General features: G+C 36.2%; 2 protein-coding genes across 3 annotated transcripts in view; one reads left to right on the forward strand and one right to left on the reverse strand.

The window, feature by feature from the left end:
• Positions 1–13,653, forward strand: part of AVEN (apoptosis and caspase activation inhibitor) — a gene marked incomplete at its 5' end in the record, with an annotated part of 103,474 nt that extends 89,821 nt beyond the window's left edge. The window contains 4 exons of one of the 2 annotated variants that reach the window (XM_080617227.1): positions 6,486–6,556; positions 9,725–9,820; positions 11,824–12,181; positions 13,332–13,653. In XM_080617227.1, coding sequence (XP_080473353.1) covers positions 6,486–6,556; positions 9,725–9,820; positions 11,824–12,181; positions 13,332–13,450 — 644 coding nt within the window. In that variant the 3' untranslated portion in view covers positions 13,451–13,653. The remainder of the gene's footprint in view (positions 1–6,485; positions 6,557–9,724; positions 9,821–11,823; positions 12,182–13,331) is intronic. The other variant, XM_080617228.1, reaches the window with a different exon arrangement.
• A 419-nt stretch (positions 13,654–14,072) lies between these two features.
• RYR3 (ryanodine receptor 3) overlaps positions 14,073–22,828 on the reverse strand; it is a gene marked incomplete at its 5' end in the record, with an annotated part of 224,891 nt that continues 216,135 nt past the window's right edge. The window contains 7 exons of the mRNA XM_080618062.1: positions 14,073–14,821; positions 15,660–15,711; positions 17,500–17,600; positions 17,712–17,776; positions 18,908–19,064; positions 20,487–20,621; positions 22,067–22,213. Of these exons, the coding sequence (XP_080474188.1) occupies positions 14,726–14,821; positions 15,660–15,711; positions 17,500–17,600; positions 17,712–17,776; positions 18,908–19,064; positions 20,487–20,621; positions 22,067–22,213 (753 nt within the window). The 3' untranslated portion in view covers positions 14,073–14,725. The remainder of the gene's footprint in view (positions 14,822–15,659; positions 15,712–17,499; positions 17,601–17,711; positions 17,777–18,907; positions 19,065–20,486; positions 20,622–22,066; positions 22,214–22,828) is intronic.

The following is a 22,828-nucleotide window of genomic DNA, read 5'->3' on the forward strand; positions in this document are numbered from 1 at the left end:
AATTTGCCACTTTTTGTTTGTTTTGAGTAGCATTTATCCAAAAAGATTTTTATGTAAGTTGCTGGCTTCATTTCCACTGTCCTTCTCAGCCTTTCTTTCACTGCTCCCAATATTCTTGTGTTGTCGTTTAGTTTTTTGAATGCCTTAAAGGCATTCCAGTTTCATCTACCTTATTTCTTAGACACCTAGTGTTCATGCAGAAGCATGTGTACAGCTGTTTGTTTTTCTGAAACCTTTCAAATATAGTTTTATTTGTTCTGTTTTCCTGTTTTGACTCTTGTTGACCTCTGCTTTAGCTTTTAATAAAAAGAGGTGTTGGGTTTTTTGTTGTTTTGGTTTGGCTTTGCCTATTCTCTTCCGCTTTCTCCCCCAAAACTATTGTGTTTGCAATTTGTTGGCTTTGTCTCCTTTTCATTTGAAAAACTGGCATCCAACCTTGATTTCAAGAGGCTGCAGTTCCACTGTATGTTAAAGTAGTTCTGTTCTTCCTGAATAGACACTCTCTGTTCCTGAAGCAACGCTAGTTTCCAAAGATCCTTCCTTCTTACTCCTTTATCTGTGACACATAAATTTTGAGGACCTCATTTAGCCTAGATCAGATGAGCCTGCTCTTAGGTCAAATTTACATTATTTTTTTAAATTGTGACTTGTAGTACTGTGTAGTTGTGCCAGGAAATTAATTTGAATATTTTGCTTTCTGAATCTGGTTACAAATATGCTTTATATTTTGCAGTGAAGGCTACAGAAATCCTTGACATCAGTATGTTTGCAGAGAGCTCAAAAACTTCTGCTGGTAACAGTAGAAGTATGTTATTTAAAATATTTTCTTTGTGATATGTATTCTGCTTGTAGTTAGAATTTTCATGCTGAGCCATTGCATAAGCCTTCTGGAATTTGTAATGTGTGACTGTGCAACCTACTGGGCAAAAAATCGGGTTATACTAAAGTATTTGTGGTGAAAGCCATGTTGCTTGGAAATACTTGTCGTGTTCTTAATAAAAGATGGACTTTGCAGTGACAGGCAATATTACGGATCTTAATAGCATCTGAAGAAATCTAACAAATGTTGAGTTCTTACAGGGTATTTATCTATTGGTTTTGTATTCTCACATTCTAATAATTGCTATTACTCTATGCATAAGTAGCACATTGCAGCCTTAGTTACAGTAAATGATAATCGTTATAATGTGCACTCTACTGGAGAAATTAAAAAGCAGAAATAGAAAGTTAGTGATGTTATTAGAACTTCCATGAACAGACTTTGGAAGCTATGTGTCTTTGAGAAGTCTGTTTTCAATATTGTATGCTACCTCATTGTGGGAAAACGATCATACCTGGATGATTATCTGTTTATGATGTGTGTAAAATTATTCATATAAAACTTTTGCAGAACATACATTCATAGTGTTGGAAGAATATTATGAATTTGTATATATGTAAGTCTCCTTTTGTTGGAGAAAAAAAAGGAAAAACCATTAGGTGTCCTATAAAAGGAAGTCTTCAGTAGTATTTATCCAAAGAGATTTTTATATAAAATGAGAATTAATTTTAGATAATTTTTATATATATATAAAAATATAATATATATATGAAAATCGCACTGTGTAGAAACACTGTGTTAAGAAGAAAGAAATCTTTTCATTCTGATGATGTTCCAAATCACCTAGTCTGTGCTTCTTACTCTTTGTGTGCTGTTTTTAAAATCTTCTAGTTAGGGCAGGCCACGGCATGCATGGATGGATGGATGGATGGATGGATGGATGGATGGATGGATGGATGGATGGATGAGAGTTGATCTTTTATGGTCATCTTTTATGAACCATTGATGTTGGATCAGGTTTCAAGCTTCATTCATGCCTAAATTCTGCAATTCATTGTTTTTTCCTGCAGAAAAGTGTTAGACTGGAGGATCTGGTTCTTTTTTTTTTTTCACCTTAAAATAAGATGTACTTCCTCCTGCATTATTGCAACCCATGAAGAAGAATGGTGGAGCAGGCAGGTAGCTTATTTTGATATTATATCATTAGTGATCAATTGGGGATCAATACAGAGAAAAAAGGATCTCTTTCAAGTTAAACTTGCAAAGTTGCTTAAAATCTATTCTGAAGATGGACTTCCTTTGAGAGGATATTATCAATTCAGTAGCTCCAGAAGAACTTTGACTAGTGTGGTAGAGAGTGTTTTTTGAGGTATTTTACGTCTTGTTATTAATTTCCCAAATGTAGCAAAGTTGTAGTTTTCTGTTGTAGTTTATTTGGTTCAGCTGCATAATGCTGTCTTAAATTTACTGCATTTTGTTTAGCTGACTAAACACATTTGAAGACAGAGGATTGAATTCCCAAAATATAATCAATGAGAGGTGAGTAAAGGCTGGAAAACCCCAAATAAATTTATCAAAATCATTGGTGCTTATTTAGGAGAATTTAAATTCTGATTGAAAAAATTGGTTTTGAGTCTTATATTTGCCCTTGCAGTGCTTCTTTACAATCATGGTAGTCTTAGAAGGATCCTGTTACATTGATCCCTCCCTCCAATTTGAAAAATTTTTGAATATGGAATATTTCTTGTCTGTCTCCAGTAATGTTTTATGTCTTCTGTTTTTAATGAATTAGAGAGTTAAGATGAACAAAATGATTCCACTGATATGTAAGCTTTCCTACTGAAATCAGTTTTTCTTAAAAATTTTCAACTCTTAGACTCATAATTTCACAAATTAGAAGATTTTATTAAATTACAGGTAGGATTTGTTTGATTCTGCTATTTAGTGAATATTAAAATGAGGAGATAATTCTGTTACTGAGACTATGAAATGTGTTCTGTTTAAATCAATTTAGCTTTAAAATGAAGTGGTAGGAAAGCATGGTGGTTTATATCTGCCGTTCTTTCATAATAAAGTTACATTTTACACAATAAACAATATTAAGGCTTACTATGAATGTTACTGAAGACGATGTGTGAGGTTTACTTAAATGCATTCTTTTTAGCTGCTTTGTATTTGAAGGCCAAGTGATATTTGTAAGTAACAAAAGCTATTCACAGTATTTTCTTATGTTGGAAGGAAGATGTGTCACTGCAAGATGTGATTAGTATTCATGGCATAAAAGGAAGTTATTTTCAGGGTAGAGGAATTCGTGAAAAGATAATTGGTTAGACCAACTTTCTCATTAACCTAATTTGCATTAAATGTGCTACTGTGAATTGTAGTTATTGCTTTTCCATTTGAAAGGCATGCTTTGTTAATTTACTTACAGGGCCCAGTTAAACTACATTTAAGTAATACCCTTTAACTCAGCAATACAATATCAAATTGAGGATCTGTTATTACCAACTTTTTGAGGGTGGAGATGCACAAACCGGTTCTTGATCCCAGTGGATTTTCCTGATGAAGTAGGTTTGTTTAGTTGCTTTAGATCTGGTCATTCTCAGATACTGAGAGCATTTGACTAATTCTTCAGTTAAATTTTACTCCTTTGTAAGAACAGAGGAAGCTTTATTTCCCCTGTGACTCAGCATGAGAGAGAACTGAAGGAGTCTTGGGGATATCAGAAGAAAATACTTATGCCTTTGTTCTGATGGTATGAAGACTTTGAGGATCACTTGGTTTAATTATTTTTCAATAAAACTTCTTTATATATGTATCTAAATTGAGCCTTTAAAATATGAGCTGTTAAAATAGAAATTAATTTGCACATTTTCATACCCATTTTAAAGTTGTGAGACTGAAGAATTAATTTCTTTAATTTTCAGCATTAGTTATTGCTTATTAGCAGTATTCTAGATATTCTAAAACAGAGGGATTTATTTCTTCTTGTGCTGTGTGCAATGAAGAGGGAGGCACTTTTGTCAGCAGTGAGTCAACTGTGAGTGCTCAAGTTAAGTCTCTGCATCTTCAGATAGATACATAAAGACAGGATCTTATTTTTCTGTACTGCTGAGCATACCTAGCCATCATGGAACATGATGTTCGTGAATAATATGAACTAAATATTTGTAAAATTAGGTGTCTTCTTGGATATTTAATTGTTAATTTCAGTGATTAACTTTAATTATTTTCACTTGTACTATTTGATACTGGTTATTTTCAAAATAGTAATATCTGTACGTATTGAAAGTAAACCAAAGCCTCGCTGACCAGGCAGGGTTGTATGTCAACCCATTAATGCTGGCCAATGTTGGATAAACCTAATGAAGACAGGGAGATGCAGATTCAAGCTGGACATAGTAATGGTCATAAATATCTATATAAATACTCAACTGAGAACTTTTGCTGGAACAGTTTTTAAGATGACAGTGATGGACATGCCAGATACACAGTGTGTTTAGTATACAAGTACACTGCATACCTCTTGAGCATACATAAAATGCAATAAATTAGAAAAGCACTTCAGATAAAGAAAAAGCCATGGACAGTAAGTTTTACATGCCAGCTGGGGGATAGTTAGGTTTCCCTTCTTTTATTGTTTGGCAAAGAGGTATGGAAATCTTTATGCCTTTTTGCTGCTTATTCATTCTGTCTGCAAAGCAGAAGCTGGCTGATGGTTGCACTATTGAGTGACATTGTTGAAAGGCTGAATTCTGGTTAAGTTTTGGGACAGGCAAACAGTGGAAAAGAAGCCAGTTTTGGGGACAGCACATTATGTGTTCAGATTCCATATGCAGGATTAAGGGCATGATTCAGGAGTTGCTGAAGTTACGAATGGCAATTTGATGTTGAGAGCCAAATGGAAGTTAGATGCTCAGTTGTTGCTAATGTCATTGAAAACTTCCTCTAGCACATTCATTCTTTGTTAGAACTTGGGAAAAAATAAGCTGCTGTTTCTCAACTAACTGCTGGGCTAAATCCTAGTGACTCATAGGTGAGCTGCAATTCTTGGGATAAAATTTCGTCTCCTTCTAGCAATAATTCAACAGGGGTTTTGTTTGTTGTTATTTTTGTTTTATTTTGTTTTTCCGATAGAACTACTGAAACACTAGTTTGTTCTTAAGCTGCATAGTCTAGGAAGATATAAGTCACATACTCTGCATCAGCACCATCTTTGCTTTCTGTTACTCTCAATCTTTAGCCGTTATCTCGCAACACTAATCTTTCATTGTCGTGGTTTAAGCCCAGGCCGTAAATTGGAACCACGCAGTCTACTTCCACTCCCCACCCCCCCCGCTTTCTTCCCCCTGCTCCTGGAGGGACAGGGAGGAGAATCGAAAGAACGCAACTCCCATGGGCTGAGATAAAAACAGTCCAGTAACTAAGGTATAACACAAATCACTACTGCTGCCACCAATAATAATAATGATAAGAGAAATAACAAGGGAAGAGAATACAACACTTCACGACCCATTGACCGATAACTCACTCCCACCCAGCCATGATCCAGCCCCTCCGGATAACTCCCAGTTACATCCTGGGCATGACGTGCTGTGGTATGGAATACCTCTTTGGCTAGTTTGCGTCAGGTGTCCTGTCTCTGCTTCCTCCTGGCTTCCCCTCCTCCCTGGCAGAGCATGAGACTCACAAAGTCCTTGCTCAGACCAAACATTGGTGTTATCAGCTCTGTTCCCAGGCCAAAAGTCAAAACCACAGCGCTGCACCAGCTGCTAAGAAGGAGAAAAAATGACCGCTACTGCTGAACCAGGACATTCGTGCTTCCTGTATCACAGACCTTACTGTCTTTTTTGAGTTCCTAGAATTTTTGTCCATTTTTTATTCAGTGAATAAATTTATAGGACTGTCTTTTGCAACCTGTCATGGTACTGCAATAGAAATATTGCATCTAAACCAAAATAACAACCCAAGCTCCACTATAGTAAAAGGAAGTTTCTACTGTCTTGGAGGAATGCGGTAAGAGGTTAGGAGATTGTATAACTAAGATTATATGTGTATCTTAACTAGCCCTATCTAAGGTGTCTTTTAATTCAGTCTCTTGTGCATATGAGCTGGAGTTCAGGGTTCAATGCCTTTTTTTTGATGACATGCCTGAGTAGGACAAGTTCAAGGAAGAGAGAGTCTGGAAAACTTAGCTGTCAGACAACAAGAAGTCTTTACTTGGTGTGTACAAACTGATTTTTAGGACATTTTTTATGAATTTTAAAAGAGATCTGCATGTTGATAAGTGAAAATCTGTTTACAGCCCTTTCAAAGATGTTCTTAAAACATGCACTTTGTGAATATTGTTTGTGTTCCTAGTATGTTTCCTGATTGGACTTTTCAATTAAAATCTTGCTTGTTGACATGACATCTAGCATCTCCTCATTCAGTTTTGAACTTGTTGCACCTTTCAGTACTGTTTTTGCAAATAAGAGTTGAAAAGATCTTTCTATAAAACTTTGACTTAAAGAAGCTTAATATTGTGAATGCATGCAGCATGAAAATTATATGCCAATTTGTTGAAGACGAGATACTGATTGAATTTACTTCTGTAAGGTTGGGAACTTTGGAGAGACTTTGTTATTAAAAAAAAAAAAATATGTGTTTTATTTATTTTCTGTAGGAGATTTCCTTTCACAGTTCCGATTTGCTGATGAGAAGGAATGGGATAGAGAAAGCATGTGCCATAAGCAGGTAACGGAATTATCATTCAAATGAATTTGTATGGATAGACGCCTGGCACACAATACCTAGGCAGTTGTGCTTTCAGCAACAAATAGTTTAATAACAGTAATAGCACTCTTTAATCTGTATATTTTTATTAATTTGTCTCTGATGCTAGAGGCTCTTGGGTCTTGTCCTTATTTATTTATTTATTTATTTCCTATTGAAGACTAATCAAAGCAGCAGGCAAGGTTTTTGAGTAATGTTGGAGGACAGTGAAAGGAGAATAAGAAACTCACTTTGCTTTACTGATGTATCAAGTCAGCCTGCCTTTTTCAGCGGTATTAAAGAGAAAATGGTTTAGAAAAATGACCTATGAATATAGTCATATTTGATTATGAAGCTTCTTCTAGTTCTTTCAAATTAACAGTTCATATACTCTGGTTGCAATTTAATCTCCAAAATTTCTATGGGTCCAACTAGATTTTAGATTATTTGGATGCGGGTTATTTATGCTGGAATAAAAAGGGACAAAGCAAGAGAGTCAGCTGTTTTCTATATCAGGATACTGGGAAGTGTCTTAATTTCTTCAGCTGCCTTCCTCATGTTAAGTCACGTAAATTATTGCAAGCTAAATGCTTTTGTCTTCCAAGCTTTTCTTAAAATTGCTGCAAAACTGTGCTTGAGTGTTTGCTATTTATTTTCTAAAATATTATCAATAATGCCTGGGAAGTGATATTTAAAGGTACATTAAAGTCACAAAGTCAAATTAAAATCAGGAAATAAATCCAAGTGTTTTTTTAAAACCATCATATGTTTGTTCAGTGGGATGCAGTCTTTCAATGACTGTATTTTTTTTTTCAGTTCTTCCTGCTCCTCATATGCAGGATGTCAGTGTCCAGAATATTAATTTCTTCATAATTTCCTCATAGGATTTGCATTAGAGCATTCAGGTGGTTTGAACTCATAAATTCATTTCTGAATGGCTAACGCCATTGTGAACAGAGTGAAGCTGCACATTGCCCATGGTTTTCACAATGTTCTTCTGGCTGCCACTAATGAGACTGCACAGTTCTGGAGCTATTCTCACACTCTGGCTCATTGTGAAGTGTGCTGTGGTGAGCACATTCTTCTGCCTCTTTCCCTACCATATTGGTGTTACTCATCCTGCCCCATCCAAATTAATTGTTTCAAACTGTTTCCTGTCTTTCACTGTTCTTACACCAGTTTGAAATAGTTTACTGCACTAGTCACAATTACCCTTCATTTCATTTCTTATGTTAGATCAGAATCCTGGCACGAATTATTTCATAACACTATTTTTTCACATTGTCTCTGGTCATCAGCCTGTTATCCCTTTTTGTTTCTGGCCCATCTTTCTTTTCCATGAAAACTGGATCAGGTAATAGTAATTTGTATTTTTCAGTAGAAAATGACAGTTACAGCAACAAAATATGCCTCTGCTTATTTTCTTGAACAAGTAATTACATGTGCCATGAAGCATTTATAATTTGTTAAATGCTGCTTTGATCCCTTTGGGGTTTATTTCTTATTTGTTTGTTTTGTTTTTATTGAAACACCACTTCTAGTGAATTGGATATTGAATTTCTTCTTCCATTACGTTATTTCTCAGAATTCCTCTTTACTTTAATCCTCAGCCTTTCCTCCTCTTCCCCGTCTCCATTTCCACCTTCACTCGCAATGTTCATTCACATTAATCTTTTGGCAAGTATACTTAGCTCTTCCCAAGTGGACTTAAATATTATTCAATGATACTTGACTATTTACACTTTTTTTATGTTACTGGATTCATACAGTATCCTTGTCCTTTGCAAATATGTAGAAACCATATTTGATCTTCAGTATCTGTCAAAAGAACTGTTTTTTTTTTCCTGAAATTCTAGGTCATTGCTGGGCAACAAGAATTGCATGTTAAAGACTTTTTGAGGTAACTTGTACTAGTGAATCATCTTTGATGGTGCTCACATATCCACTGTAAAATAAAGTTGTTAGTAAAGAAGAAAACTTCTAACCATCAGATAGTTAAGTTGTTTGGACCTTTTACTCCATTACTGGATACCAGAACCAGAATTTGCATACAAGAAATGTTAAACCAACTGCATTGTTTCATTTTTTAGCTTTGTAAATATGCTATGAGAACATACTGTGTCTTTCATGTTTGTTCTTGCTGTGTGTACATGTGTCAGAAGCCATCCTGTTGACTGGCTTTGGGAAGGAGTAGTGTGAATTCCTTTGACAAATCTCTTAGGATATGGCACAAAACACTCTCTACTAATTTATGAGTATTTGGAAGTCTGAATGTCTGTGTTAGTCTGTACCATATTGAGAGGGACAATTTTATGTCTCTTTAGATTTGGTAGCAGCTTCTCTGCTTCCATGAAAATGAGAGTATGGACTGAACTTGAGCATTTTGTTTTCAGATTTTAAAACATGTAATGGATATCAAATTATCTTTTTCATTAATGGTGAACGTGCTCAGAATGTTCTGCTGTATGTGAGCTTGAAATCTGTTTGTGTCTACCAAGGTCCAAGGCATCCTTTAAAGGCCTCAAATATTGCTGGTCCATTTTCTGTAAATTTGTTTTTATAGTTTACAGCCAAAAAAGAAAAGGGCCAAGAGAACAAGTAACTTCAATACCTGTCATGTTAGTAAGTAGCATTTCCACCTTTTACACAACTAGGCAGCATTAGGATATCTGTCTTGAATACCATTTTAGAAGTGTATGTAGCTATAGTTGATTGCTTTTTCAAACATTGAAACATTTTAAAAGATGGGGAAGTACAAAAAGGGCCATTTTGTTTAGGCAGTAAAACCAGTAGAGCTACATACAAGCAACATGGTTCGATTGCTTAGAAAATAGTAGTAACTCATTAAAGAATGGTGATTCCCATTGTATAGCAAGCTTCACAGATTAAAAGATGTTTCAGCTGGAACAGCCTCCTATATCATTGTCAACTTGCAGAACTATTTCCTGCTTTGGATTTTGAAGGCACTGCCCAAGGAGCATTCCATATATACCTTGTTTCCAAACCTTTAAGTGATTATTTTGTTGTAGCTGTTTATATGGTAATTTAGCCAAACTGCTTGTACATGTGTCATTTAAAACTATGATTAAAGTCATTATTAGTTCATTTTTATTTTAATACAGCCATACTATGTGTTGAATTATATTTCAGTTATCGGCACTTTCTGTTGACTGCCAGTCTTTGGCCCAGGCCCTTCAGGAATTACCTCTACATCTGAGGTTGAATGTAGCTGCTGAACTTGTGCAGGTAATACTGCGAATTTTCACAAGAAAATGCAAATATTTTAAGTGAAACAATATGTGCGGGAATGATTACTTTAAACTTGGGTCTTCAAATGTAAGTACAATGTGCTTTATAAGTAAGTATATTTATTGAGACTGGCATGTCAAATGGCAGGTAATGCAGGCAACCCTGCTATGCTTCTTATGCTTTGTGTAAACAAAATCCTTTGATGTGCAGCACATTAGATTTGAAGCCAGGTATTGGAGTGTTCGACATGGAATGTTTGCACTGGTTTTGTATTTGCTTCCTTTGTTAGCAGCTGTTAAAAGCTTGCATCAAAACCTTGAAAATGCTTTCATATTCTTTCCTCATAATTTGTTGTGGTTTACACTTCTACGCAGCTAATATCAACATACATGTTTGTTCCATGAATGAAACTTACATCTGTCTTAGAGTAGATAGAACTGTCAATCAAACAGGTGAAGAAAATGTCACTTATGCTCTAGTGGAAAAAATGAGCAACGGTATTAGGAGAAAAAGTTTCTTTAGGCTGTGAGTTAAAAATAAGGGAATGTCGTGGTTTAAGCCCTGCCAGCAACCCGGAACCATGCAGCCGCTCACTCACTCCTCCCCCTTTGTCCCCCTGCTCCGGGAGGGATGGGGAGGAGAATTGAAAGAATGTAACTCCCATGGGTTGAGATAAGAACAGTCCAGTAACTAAGGTATAACACAAACCACTGCTGCTACCACCAATAATAATAATAATGATAAGGGAAATAACAGGAGAAGAGAATACAACTGCTCACCACCCGCCGACCGATACTCAGCCCGACCAAGGAGTGATCCAGCCCTTCTGGGTAACTGCCCCCAGTTTATATACTGGGCATGAGGTGCTGTGGTATGGAATACCTCTTTGGCTAGGTTGGGTCGGGTGTCCTGTCTCTGCTTCCTTCCGGCTTCTCCTCCTCCCTGGCAGAGCATGAGACTCAGAAAGTCCTTGGTCAGAGTAAACATTACTGAGCAACAACTGAAAACATCGGTGTTATCAGTGCTGTTCCCAGGCTGAAAGTCAAAAATACAGAACTGCACCAGCTACTAAGAAGGAGAAAAATGACTGCTACTGCTGAACCCAGGACAGAGAACCAATGAGACTTCAATATTAAAACAAAATTCCTATTAAAAAAAAAATCCATCTGCTCAAGCAAGGTGACCCTTACAGAATAAATTTTGCTTCTGTTTGTAGTTACTTGAAATGCTTCTGTGACTGGCACAACAGTGCTTTTTCTTAAGGGAGCTCAACTGAATCTGCAGATGTGATGTCTAAGGGAATCTGCAAATAAATGCTACTTTCAAATACAGTTTTCTTCTTAAGAGTTCTAGTCATTGTTTTTGACTTTTGTCAGGGTTATAAAGTGTGTGTTATGATATTTATCTTTTGTCTTGGCATTCTGACTGGTGGTGTGGTCATCAGACACGGCGCAGTGTTATTAATTCCAGGACATCCTGATAAAAGCAGAATCTGTGTTCCATGGTTAAATAATGAGTTGCCACTTCTTGTTTCACTATGTGATAATGTTTTGTAATTTGGTTTCATTTTCCAAAATATACAGCTATAGCCTGTAACTTTTGCTAAATGATTTTCAGCAACCTGTAGTATGGTTTGCTTTCAAGACTGGAATTTTGGAGGGAAGGCCTAACATGGGATAATATTTCTAGCCAAATTCTGAGTATCAATAGGATTTCAGTAGAGAGGAATTAAAGAGTAACTCTCCAGGAAGTATTTATTTGTGACACTATAGAAGTTGCTATTTTAGCATACAATCTCATATTCTGATATAAGTGATAAAAAGAGTTTGTAGTTGCTTTGGTAAAGGGAACTTTACTTGTACTTCTGAATTCAATTCTGCTGAAATCCATTGTAACTTTGTAAGGGGTTGGATGGAGGAAGAATGAACTACATTTCAAAATAGAATAGTAAAAAGGGAGTTAATCATCAGGAAGACTCAAGTCCTTTCTTATACTCTTAGGCATCAACACCTGAAGAGCTCCCACAGATGAAATCTAAAATTATCAAAGATGGCAAGAAGAAAGAGCTTCTGTTCCGACAGGTTCCAGCTCAAAGTGAAACAGTGTTGGTGTCCCATGCCACTGGCAATTCTGATGCTCCATTGGAGCCTGGAAGTAAAAATGGTCCTAGGACAACTGCAGAGCCACTTCAGAGGGGTCATCCACTATCAAAGCAAGAGACTGACCATTTGGATGAAGAACTAGATCTTCTCCTGAATCTAGATGCCCCCACTGATAAAGAAAACAGACCTGTGTCAGAAGCATTATCCTACAACATACCGACTGAGAAAGATCTGAAAACGGATTGTAAGGAAAACAGTAAGACATCTTTTCTCCTCAGCATGCCTTTATCTAATTTCCATTGCTCTCTATTTTGGTGATGTTTTGAATTTGTGATGGCCAGTCAACAGTATTGCTGTCATCATCTCTGTCATACTGCATTTATCTGAGGATACGTTGTGACACATTTGTTTCTTTTGAATTTTATCTCTCCACTAAAGTTCCTTCTGTAGAGCAGCACTGGTCTTGTGAATCAGCAAAATTTAAAATTAAAAAAACAAAAATAAAGCACTACTAGAGAACTTTAGTGAGAGGATGGTAAAGCTTTCATGTAATATTATTGGCCCTTAGTTCACTGTGCTGATAGTGTACAGAAGAATTGACAGCTATTTCTGATGGCTTGTTATAAATGCTCTTTTCAAACTGTACTAGCATAGATTTTATAAAATTGTTTAGTATGGAAACAAAACATATGCAAAAATTACAATTTCAGAAAAATCAGCAACCCCTTTCTTTTGTTTGCATTGTTGGAAGCTACACTGCTGTTTCTTTTGATGGAGGTGGCTTACTACTCATTCCCAGTCCACCATGCTTTAAAAGAATCTTTAGCATCTTTGGTTTTTTGTGTGTGATATTCTTGCTATCTTAAAATTAAGTCCAAGATGGCTGAACATGTAGGATGTCACCACAAGCAATACAGCAAATCTTGTTACTGAAGACAGTCTTGAAGTGCTCTTTTATTTCAGTGGCAGGTCATGCTTTCCACTTCAAAACACAGCTTAAATCATTAAGAAAACAATGCCATCAGAATATGGAATCATACTGTAACATGTGCTGTAATAATCGTGCAGGGCAATCTGCTGTTGTGGTCTCCTGCTCTTCTACATTAAAGTAACCTCTGCAGTGATGGGATTGCCAACAAATTGCAGTAGGGAGAACACTTATTGTCTGCTGCAAACCAGGCCCTGTCTGCCTTGAAGCAGATGGAAGCCACATTGCTCTGGTTGAGCTTATTAAGCTGTCTCATCTCTTTTACTGTTGCTACTGTTTCTTGACTTGTGATTCTTCAGGAAAGAGAGATTTTGTTTGAATAGAGCCAGTTGTACATTAAAAAGCAAAATGATCTGGGATGAAGAGCTGGTATGGAATTGCTTCTGGATTTTAAAGTGTGTTCTTTTCATTTTTCTAGACCCTTTAAAACTAGATATGCCTGAAGAGAAGAGTACAGCATCACAGCAACAGCAAAGTACATCTAAAACTCTTACTGAGGAAGAGCTTGAAGAGTGGCTGGACAGCATGATTTCCTGAAGCTCAGATCTTCTTCTGTGAATAACTGAATATAGCAAACATTAGGTAGAAAGTTGAATCTTCTTTGATCTCCTTGTTATTTCCTTTATGTTTCACTTTTTTTTTCAGTATGCCAAAGGTCCAGCTTTCTTTGCTGGTACCTTAAATTCTGTGCAACCAAAATTAATTTAGGTGTGATTGAAAATTGTCTAATATTCTTAGAAGGGTCTAAAATTTGTGATGAAATTAGGATTTGCTAAAGATACAGGCTACAGTATATCCAAGAAAACAGTTATTTCAGCTTGTACTTGCTCTATGTAGTCCTTAAAAATAAAACTATGAATGATGAATGAATAAATGTGGGTTTAGTTACCATCCTCACTTCACATCTTCATATTGTAGGGAAATGAGCAAGACAATAGCAAACATAGTATTTGGTTCATAATACTTTATTGCAGTGGGCACTTTTTCTTAGAAGGAAAAGAAAATGCATAATCCTAGCAGCTTCTGTTTGCAGGTGACCATTGATCATTGTTTTATTTTGGCCTAAGATTTAAATTGTATTCATTGTGATACAGTGTATGTCTTTTAACAGCAGCATCTAATAAGCTGTCATTGAAGGTAGTGTATAAACAAACTTTAAGTGCAATTTCATACAGAAAGACAGAAAAGCAATACAGTTAATGGATCTGTTCACCTAGAACACTAACATAAATAAAAAGTTTGCATAGCTATGTCTATAGAGGTTTTAAGGCACTTAATGTTTCAAGGTTGACAAAGTGTTTGAAAATGTTTTCTTTTTAACTGCTTAAAGCTTTTCAAGCTGTATCTTAAAATACATTCACTAGCAAATACTGGGGAGTAAATGGACAGCAGTTAGTTAAAAGAAGTATTTTTTTCTGAGGCATGGCCTCTGGTGTTCAAGTTCTTAAATGTCAAATATGCAACTAAGACACCTTTTAGCCCTTTCAACTGCACTGCCAAAGCATTAGGTTAATGATGTGGTTAAAAAATGGCTATAATTTCAGATCATGTTTGAACTGGAAGGCTTAACCCCGCATAGCTTTCTCTCTTCCAGTGAAAATTCCAACAAAAGACCTGTTTCATATGTGGTAGGTACAAAAAGCCTATGAAATAGTATCACATTTTATGTATATCTTGAAGTTTAAAGACATTTAAAGTAAATACAAGATGTTAAATAACATCATGAAAAGAAAAGAAGGGTTGGTTTTTTTTTTTTTTTTTTTTGTATCTTGGATCTTAACAGTTAACGAATAAGTAATTTGTTTTGTGGTATTAGCCAAGTTGATCCTCATACTGTTTCCGGAAGCAGTCCCCTGCTGGGAAAAAATCCCAACATCTTTCTTGATACATCTTCCACACAAATGACTCCTGAAAAAGATAGAGAGTATTTGTCTTAACAGACTTGCTCCAGTTAGTGCTGTTTGACAATAACAAGGTACTATGCCTATGACCATGGAGTAGAACTGTGAAGACATAAAAACTCAAAGATTGTATATCAAGAATGTTTGTAAAAGTATTGTTTTGCACTTCTCTTGATTCAGTACTACTGAAATTTAAGCCCTATTAGAAAAAAACTGCATATGTGTAAATTAATCAGTCTGAGTAATATCAGAGCAAACCTGCACACAATCTGTATAGATAGAATGTGGTTTAGTTTGCTTGGAAAACATTGAAGTGTATGGTTCATTTGTAGTGTTTGCATAACAGCTTCTTACTTGAGATAAATAAGAAAATAAATAGGATTTAATTATCTCTTATATACACTTAGGGCTTAACAACACTGAACACACATGCACACATCCATGTACCTATCTATATATACATATAGATTGATTTAGACTATAAATATAGTAACTACTTAATCTTTTGGGGATAAATTACAACTGGTATATTTCAGGCTTTCATTTCAGAGATAAGATGGCAGTAAGATAACTAGTAGAGTTCTGACCCAGTTCTGGGTCAATGCTACCACTGACCTTCCAGTTCTGGGTCAGTGCTACTACAGTGCTGGGTAGAATAGCACAGGGTGCAGCCTTCCCTCTACCCTCTTTTTTTTTTTTTTTTTAACCCTTCCTTTTATTTCACTTGCAGAAAACAATCAGGGAGGGTGGCATCATCCCCACTCCCTGGTGGTACATCAGTTCCACCTGGTGGTACTGAGTTACAAGGCTGCTACAAGCTACAGGGTAATTTCTTTTCTACTCACCTGGCCAGTATGCTCAGTTTCATCCTTGTTAATGAGGTACATTAAAAAGAATCTGAAAGAAGCACATGAAGAAAGCAGGTGTTAATGCAGAAAACATCTCTGCCTAACCTTTCCTAGCCTGGGGTATGTGAAGGAGATTATGCCTGTCAGTGAAGTAATGATATTGCTTATGCTAAAGGAGAAAATTCTATCCTTCAGCACATCTCCTGTGAAAGTGCTAAAGATGTAAAATATATAGAAGTGGAAAAATGAGGTTTAGCATTTTCTTCATCTCAGTGCTAGGAGCAATACCTGAATTAGGCATACCCCAACACCTATACACATATGTTCCACCATTTCACTTTGGAAGAAGTTGGCTACTATGCAAGAAGTTTAGAAGTGTTGCAAATCCTCAGCTGCACCAAGATTTCCAAACACTGATGCCATGCAGCTCATAAGCTGAACCTGGCTATCTCAGATCCCTGCAATTACTCAAATGTAGAAAGCTTCAATTAATTAGGAAGGCTGCAGAGTACTAACAATGCTCTGTTTCTATGTAACAAAACTTGTGGCTGGCCACTTTTCATGCCGTGCCTTTCGGGTTAAGCTTGGTATGTGCTTTCATTGTTGTAGGGATTGGTGCATGGACGGGAAGCTGCCAGGAGGGACAGGAACCAGCTGACCCTGGGGAGGTGCTTGGGCGGCAAATATAAGGAATTGTAACTGCGCAATAAATCGTTGATGACCCGCATTCCGTGAATGCTCTATGTCTCAGCCCTAGTTCGGAGGGAACTAGTGCTTCCGTCCCTCACCACACGAGTAGCGAGAAACTACAATTGTAAAGAAAGGAATGTACACTGACTAGCATTTGTATAATTAAAGGGCAACCTGGTTAAAAAGATCATCCACTATATATAATATTAAGGAAATGGCCACTTCTAATTTACTGTGAATTGCAGGTTCCCATAGACCAGTTAAGCATTTCAGTATAGTAAGAAAAGCTTGGAGGTTGTTGGCTGGTAAAACTATAGATGTTAATAGAAATTTGCCTCACAAAAGTAATGCACATTGATTTTTGCAGTGTCAGCTGCTATGCAAGGAGTAATGCAGCCGCCATGCCAGGAGGCTCAAGTAGGTTTTATTATTTTTTAATTTAAAAAGTTCAGGTGCAGCCTTCCAAAGCCAGATGTCTATAAGATGCCACCAGTTCAGCTCCTTTAGTTCTGCTGGCGTAATGCTCATGTAATTAGCATTGTTGTATGAGTAATGCCACCAAGTTAACTTTTTAAATATCCTCTTTGATCTGCTCTGTATTTACTAATGAAAGTAGAAGATCACTGTGTTGGGAGATTGGACAATAGTCTAAACAGATACAGCTCCTGATTACTTAGAAGTTTCAGAAAGCTGCACTATCACTAAAGAACTATAGGGTAGACTTATACATTGTTTTGTAGCTTATCTTTCAGGAATCTCCTCAAAATGCTTTTGTTTGGGTTTTCTTTCTGTCAAACATTTTCAGTGGTCTCATCGTTACCAAGCCCCTAGCAGTCACAGTCAAAACTTCCAAACTAACCCAAATTATTAAACTGTTGTTCCCTATCATTCCACATACCTGGGTTTCCTTTGAGAGGAATGAGGAGTTAATGTGCCTTCAGGCATCATTCCACTAAGGCAGCTCTTGTATAAGATGAGCATGTCGAAGGTAACCATAGGTATGGAGTAGAGAAGGGGAGATCAGGAAAGAATGGAGATAATCCCCAGTTCTACAGAATTCTGTCTTTTTGTCAGCAACGTGTGCATCTAAATTACTCTGGAGCTGAAAGGTCTCTTTATTGTAATTCCAGTAGTAAAATATACTTACAGATAGTTTGCCAAGTTGTGTTCCTGCAAAGTATGTGTTTCAAAGCCATGTGGGGTTGTGTCAAAATAGTCGTTGCCGATTCCACAAATGAAACATTTGGTCTGGAAACACAGGTTGTGATTACAAATCAATTTTATCTCAAGGACACTATTTTAACTATTTAAAATCTAGATGAGTAAGAATAATGAAAAACGTAGAGTGTGTCCTCATACCTCCATGTCTTCTCTCACTTGTTCTTGCTGGTCTCTTAATTCACCAAAAGCATCAATGATCAGACCTATTTCAAATAGAAAAGTAGCAACACTTCAGCACTTGGCAATTTTCATATTTCTAGTAACATCTGCCAGATATCCTCCACTGTCTTTGGAGTTTAGCGAACTTATGTCTAGGCTGAAAAGTTCAAGGTACAATTATCAATTTCCAGACATTTAAAAGTGTTTACGCAATGCTCCTAGCAGTAACAATTTCTCTTACATAGAAGTACAATATTCAGAGTGGAAAGGCTTTTCTGTTCTTATATTTTGGTCAGTTTAAGCTTCCATAATCTCATCTCTTTTGTTCTTGTGAGAGAATTTAATTTTCATTCTCCCTCTCTTGGAACTCTTGTTTCTCAGCTTTTGTAGCACAAAGACAACTTTGCTCCCACAGGCCCCCTGCAGCCAGTTCATGATGCTGCGTCACATTTGAAGCACCATTCTGCCACTTGCAACATGCTGAGAATAGAGTTGGATCATTTTGGAACTGTGACATTCCTAATTTTTTTCTCAGTATAGATGTATTTCATTTTTCTTTGCCACCAGATCGCCATAAACTGGTGTTTCTTCTGAACACCCTTAGGTCAGGTTATACAATGAGTGTTGCATACCAAAGTCATTGAAGGAAGGTCTCATTCTCTGTAAACCACAGCTTCAAACCAATTAAAACTGCAAATTGTCCTCTAAGGAAAGGAGGAAATGGGTATGTGGCCGTGGTGACTTTCTCCATGTCCTTTCCCTTTTTCAAGGGAAAAGTCTCCATTCCCCAGCCAGCTGTGATGGTTCCAAGCTAAAGGTATGAAGAGTATCTACAGCAAGGCTCTCCAAGTTTAAAAGGTTATTACCAATGGAAGAACAGTGATCCTGCACAAGCTGCGTCACTTCTGGATAGATGTCACAGTGTTCTTAAACACTGTAACCCAGTTGAGTTATGGTTTTTGTGCTTTATCGTTTTGTAGAACCTGGGACAATGCATTATTTATGGATTAAGTAAAAAATCATTACTTTCAGAATTAATGATTTTATCAGCTCAGAAATAACTCCTTACAGCAATATACTGATAAATTTACCTCAAACACAAATATGGTTTAAATACATTGCAGAACTTAAGTAAACTAAATTCCAACAGTCTCTACTAAGGTAAGCGACAGTACCTTGAATAATGGCCAGTAGGATGACAATGACAAAGAAGAAAAATGTGATGTCAAAGACAATTCGATACATTTCATAAGGGTCTCCTGCGGGATCCTCAATTTCATCTCCAATGCCACCACCAGCCCTTACGCCCACATACATGTGGAACAGGTAACACTAAAAAAAGAGGAAAATTACAGATCTATTTACTGTGAATGATTTTGTTTGTTTCCTTATTGAAAAATGATCCTGCTGTGCTGATTCTTTACATAAGTTACAGTAAAAATGAACACATAATATCATTCCTCATGTATCAGTCAGCTACACAATCTTGTAAACCATCTTCAGTCACACCGTGGGTTAAAACCAACAGAAATCTTTAAGCCCAGCCAGTGTTCTGAAGTCACATTAGAAATCAATGCTGGTACTAAATAATCAGCATAAAACCTCACAAATCTGGTCTTTTTTAAGCAAACACTAAATAAAAGTATATATCCATTTTTATAATGCAACTTTACTGTTGACATAAGATGCTGTTACTAGTTTAATCATATTTAAAAACATAACTTGGAATTTATTTGCCTCACTTGGTAGAATGGTTTAAAATGTAATATAGATGTAATAAAGTTTCATTATTCCAAATACTCCTACATTTATTTTATGACCAGATGATTGTATACAACTTGGAGAGGGCCCAGTTAAATAATACTGATTGGGCATTTTTCATAATTTCTGTCATTTGCACATCAGTGTTTGAACAATAGTTCAAACACTCAGTGCTTGAAAGAAAGCCCAAGAACAGGGAAGATCATTTTGTGAAGTCCATGACACACCTCTGTTCTGAGGGGCTTTATTCTATCTTTGGCTTATAACACAGGGCAGAGAGTGACTTTTTCATGGAAGAAATTAGCTGGCCTCAAACTCTGAATATTACATTTTTAATACCTAATTTGTTCTGTTTTCTGTTGACAGTAAAAAAATCAAAACCTCTTCAAACTGTAATATGTATCTGTAGAATATCTCTTAATACAACATAAATAACATTGTGGTAACAGGTGGAAGCCAGAAGGGAAATTAGTAGCATTATATTATCACTGGTAATAAATAACTTTTAATTTCTCCCTTCTCTACTCACCCTTGACTTCTTACTTCTTGACTGAATTACTAGTTGTAAGTGGTTTGGAGCAGGCTTTTATAATTAGTGCTAATAACATTATATACTTTATATAACTGAAATAAGAATAAGAAGAGCTTGCACACTTGCAAACATTAAGAACAAATTGGATTTATTTGTGCTGTGCAACACAACTTCTTTTTGCAGAGTTGAGCAGTTTGTCATGAAATTTCTCCTCTGTACTTCAAGGATTTGCCATCTTCAAATGTAGAAGGTGTTGCAGCAAATCATAGACCACAGAATATAGGAAAAAAATCAGAATATCTTCCTATGCTTTTAAGTGTCACCTATCTACTGCTGAGTTTAGAAGAACAGACCCATGGATTTAACATCAGAGGCATCCCTTCTTGCTTATCATTTTATCTTAAGTATCCATTTGAAAATTCAGGATGAAATTTGAAGCATGCCAGTAATATTTTAGTTACCGTCATCATGTCATCACATTTCATGTCTGGTTCATCTTCATCTTCACTTTTGTTGTAGAATTTGCGGAAGAAGTTGAATGCCACAACAGTGTAAAGATACACTACTACAGCGAGGAGTCCTACAGTAAGCACAAGCTGTGTATGGAGATATGATAATGTTTTAGTTTCAATTTCATTCTGTCAGAAGAGATATGCTAGCTCAGTTATTGCCCTAAGTATTGAAAATGTATCATATTGTACCTTTCCCAATAAGGAACCTAAGACAGGAGTTACAATAGCTTTGGGGTCTCCCTATTGCTTGGAGGTGTGTTACTCTACCCTGCTCTCACATGAAAATCAAAGGGATTTTGTATCAAGAAATTGAAGTTGTTTCCATTTTTCTGAGCTACATGCATAAAAACTGTGTATCACTGAAACAATATTTCCACTATTTACTTTAAAAGTTAAATTCTACTAACTTGAAAAAAAACTAACTTCAGTTAATTTGATAAGTAATAAATAATTTTAACTGGGACTTATATTATGTATTGTCTATTTTCTATTCCAAAGCTTGTTAGCTAAGCCATCAATAAACTAGATAACCAAAGAGTTAGTAATTTAATTTTAAGCAAATACAACTCTTGGGTGAAAAAGTTTAGCAGTTAGTAAGACTAGATCATTGTTGAAGTTAGATGATGCAGCATTAGAAGCTGCAGCTCTGCAGAGGACTTAATGAAGGCTGCATCTTTTAAAAATACAACACAATATTACTCCTTTAAAAGAAATGTAAGAATATTGAACAACTTAGTTTATCTCTTTCTGCAGATCTGCAGCTTTCAGTGTTCATACCTACTAGCAACAGGATTAGGAGAACTAAGCTTGTTCAGAATGCGTACTAAAGCTGTCTTGAGTTGAAACAGTTTTGTCAATTATGCCAGGTTTTGAGTGCTACATTTATTCATAAAGCAAATATATAAATCACTACATTAAAAATAATACGACTTTTGGCCATCCTGGAGGAAAAAGGAGATAAAACCCTCCAAAAAATGCACTATTTTAGGAAACTCCTTTCCTGATAAGGGAAGAAACTTCCATTGTTCCATTTCTGCTGAAAGAAAACCTGATTTTTTGCATGATAAAGTGACATATAAATGTATTCCACAGTGCAGAATGCCCCCACCTGCAAGCACATTCTTACTAGCTAAGTATTGAAATCTCAGTGCCCAGATCATTATTACTGCTGTAGCTAAGGAGAGATTGTGAATTCTTATTAGTTATCACTAATCTGTTCATCACTGAGCATAGAGAAGGAGCTGGGGAGACTCTAATTCATACTCTCGTATTTTTCTAAAATGATGCATTTCTCTATTGTGTACAAAACTTCTTTAGCTATCAGCATTCTGTGGGTATAGATTATTATAATTTCATAGGATTTAACATGTATTAGGTGTGTTGCACAAGACATAATGGGATTGTATTCTTTAATCCAATCATGATCAATATGGATTAAATTCCAGTATTTCCTAGGTACTACAAGATTTTTTTTTTCCAGTACGGTTACCAAACACATTCATTTTCAGACTTTTGCATGTAGCACCAACCTGTTTGCCATTGTGAGTAACTGAAGACAAAATGGTACGCAATGTCTTGAAACCCATAGCAATATCCAGCAGATGAGCAGCAAAGAAGAAGTTGTTGTAGTGCCCAAGGATAGACATAGTCGTGTACCAAGCTAAGTATAAAAATGACTGCAGAGAAAGTGAAAAGCAGTAGAATGTTAGCAGGTGCTAATATGCATTACTGGATGCAGAATATTGCTTTCAGTCACTCAGTTTATGAAAGAAAGCAGTATTATCATTCTGATTTGAATCACAGTCTGAATGTAATACTTCTATTTTAAATGTTCAAAAACACTGTCTTACTCTGTCTCTTACTGTCTCCACTGTGTTTATTGCTTAACTGAGACCTCTGTCTTTTCATATTTAAATGAAGTCTTCAGCATATATGTTATTAACATTAAAATCCCCTACCTTGAAACTGTTTTGGTTGGGGAGCTTGTTATACAGAACTTTTAATTTTTAATACTGATTCTGGAGGAAAGAAAATGCATTGTATTACTCACAAGACACTGTACTCTAAGTCTCAAGACCACATTAACCAGGACACCCAGAAAACCTAAAGCACATAATACAGCTTATTCTTTTTACAAGCAGTGAACCTGAAGCCTCTTTGAAGTGAAAGCTTTTACTGAAGGACAATGGCTCAGTGTGCTTGTAGTGCCCAATGAATTTATACATCTTTTCTTGATTCACCTTGGCCTTCTTGTTTGTTTTGGAATGTTCAAGAGGATGCAAAAAGAGGGT

This window comes from Psittacula echo, assembly GCF_963264785.1.
Source record: "Psittacula echo genome assembly, chromosome: 5".
NCBI lineage: Eukaryota > Metazoa > Chordata > Aves > Psittaciformes > Psittacidae > Psittacula > Psittacula echo.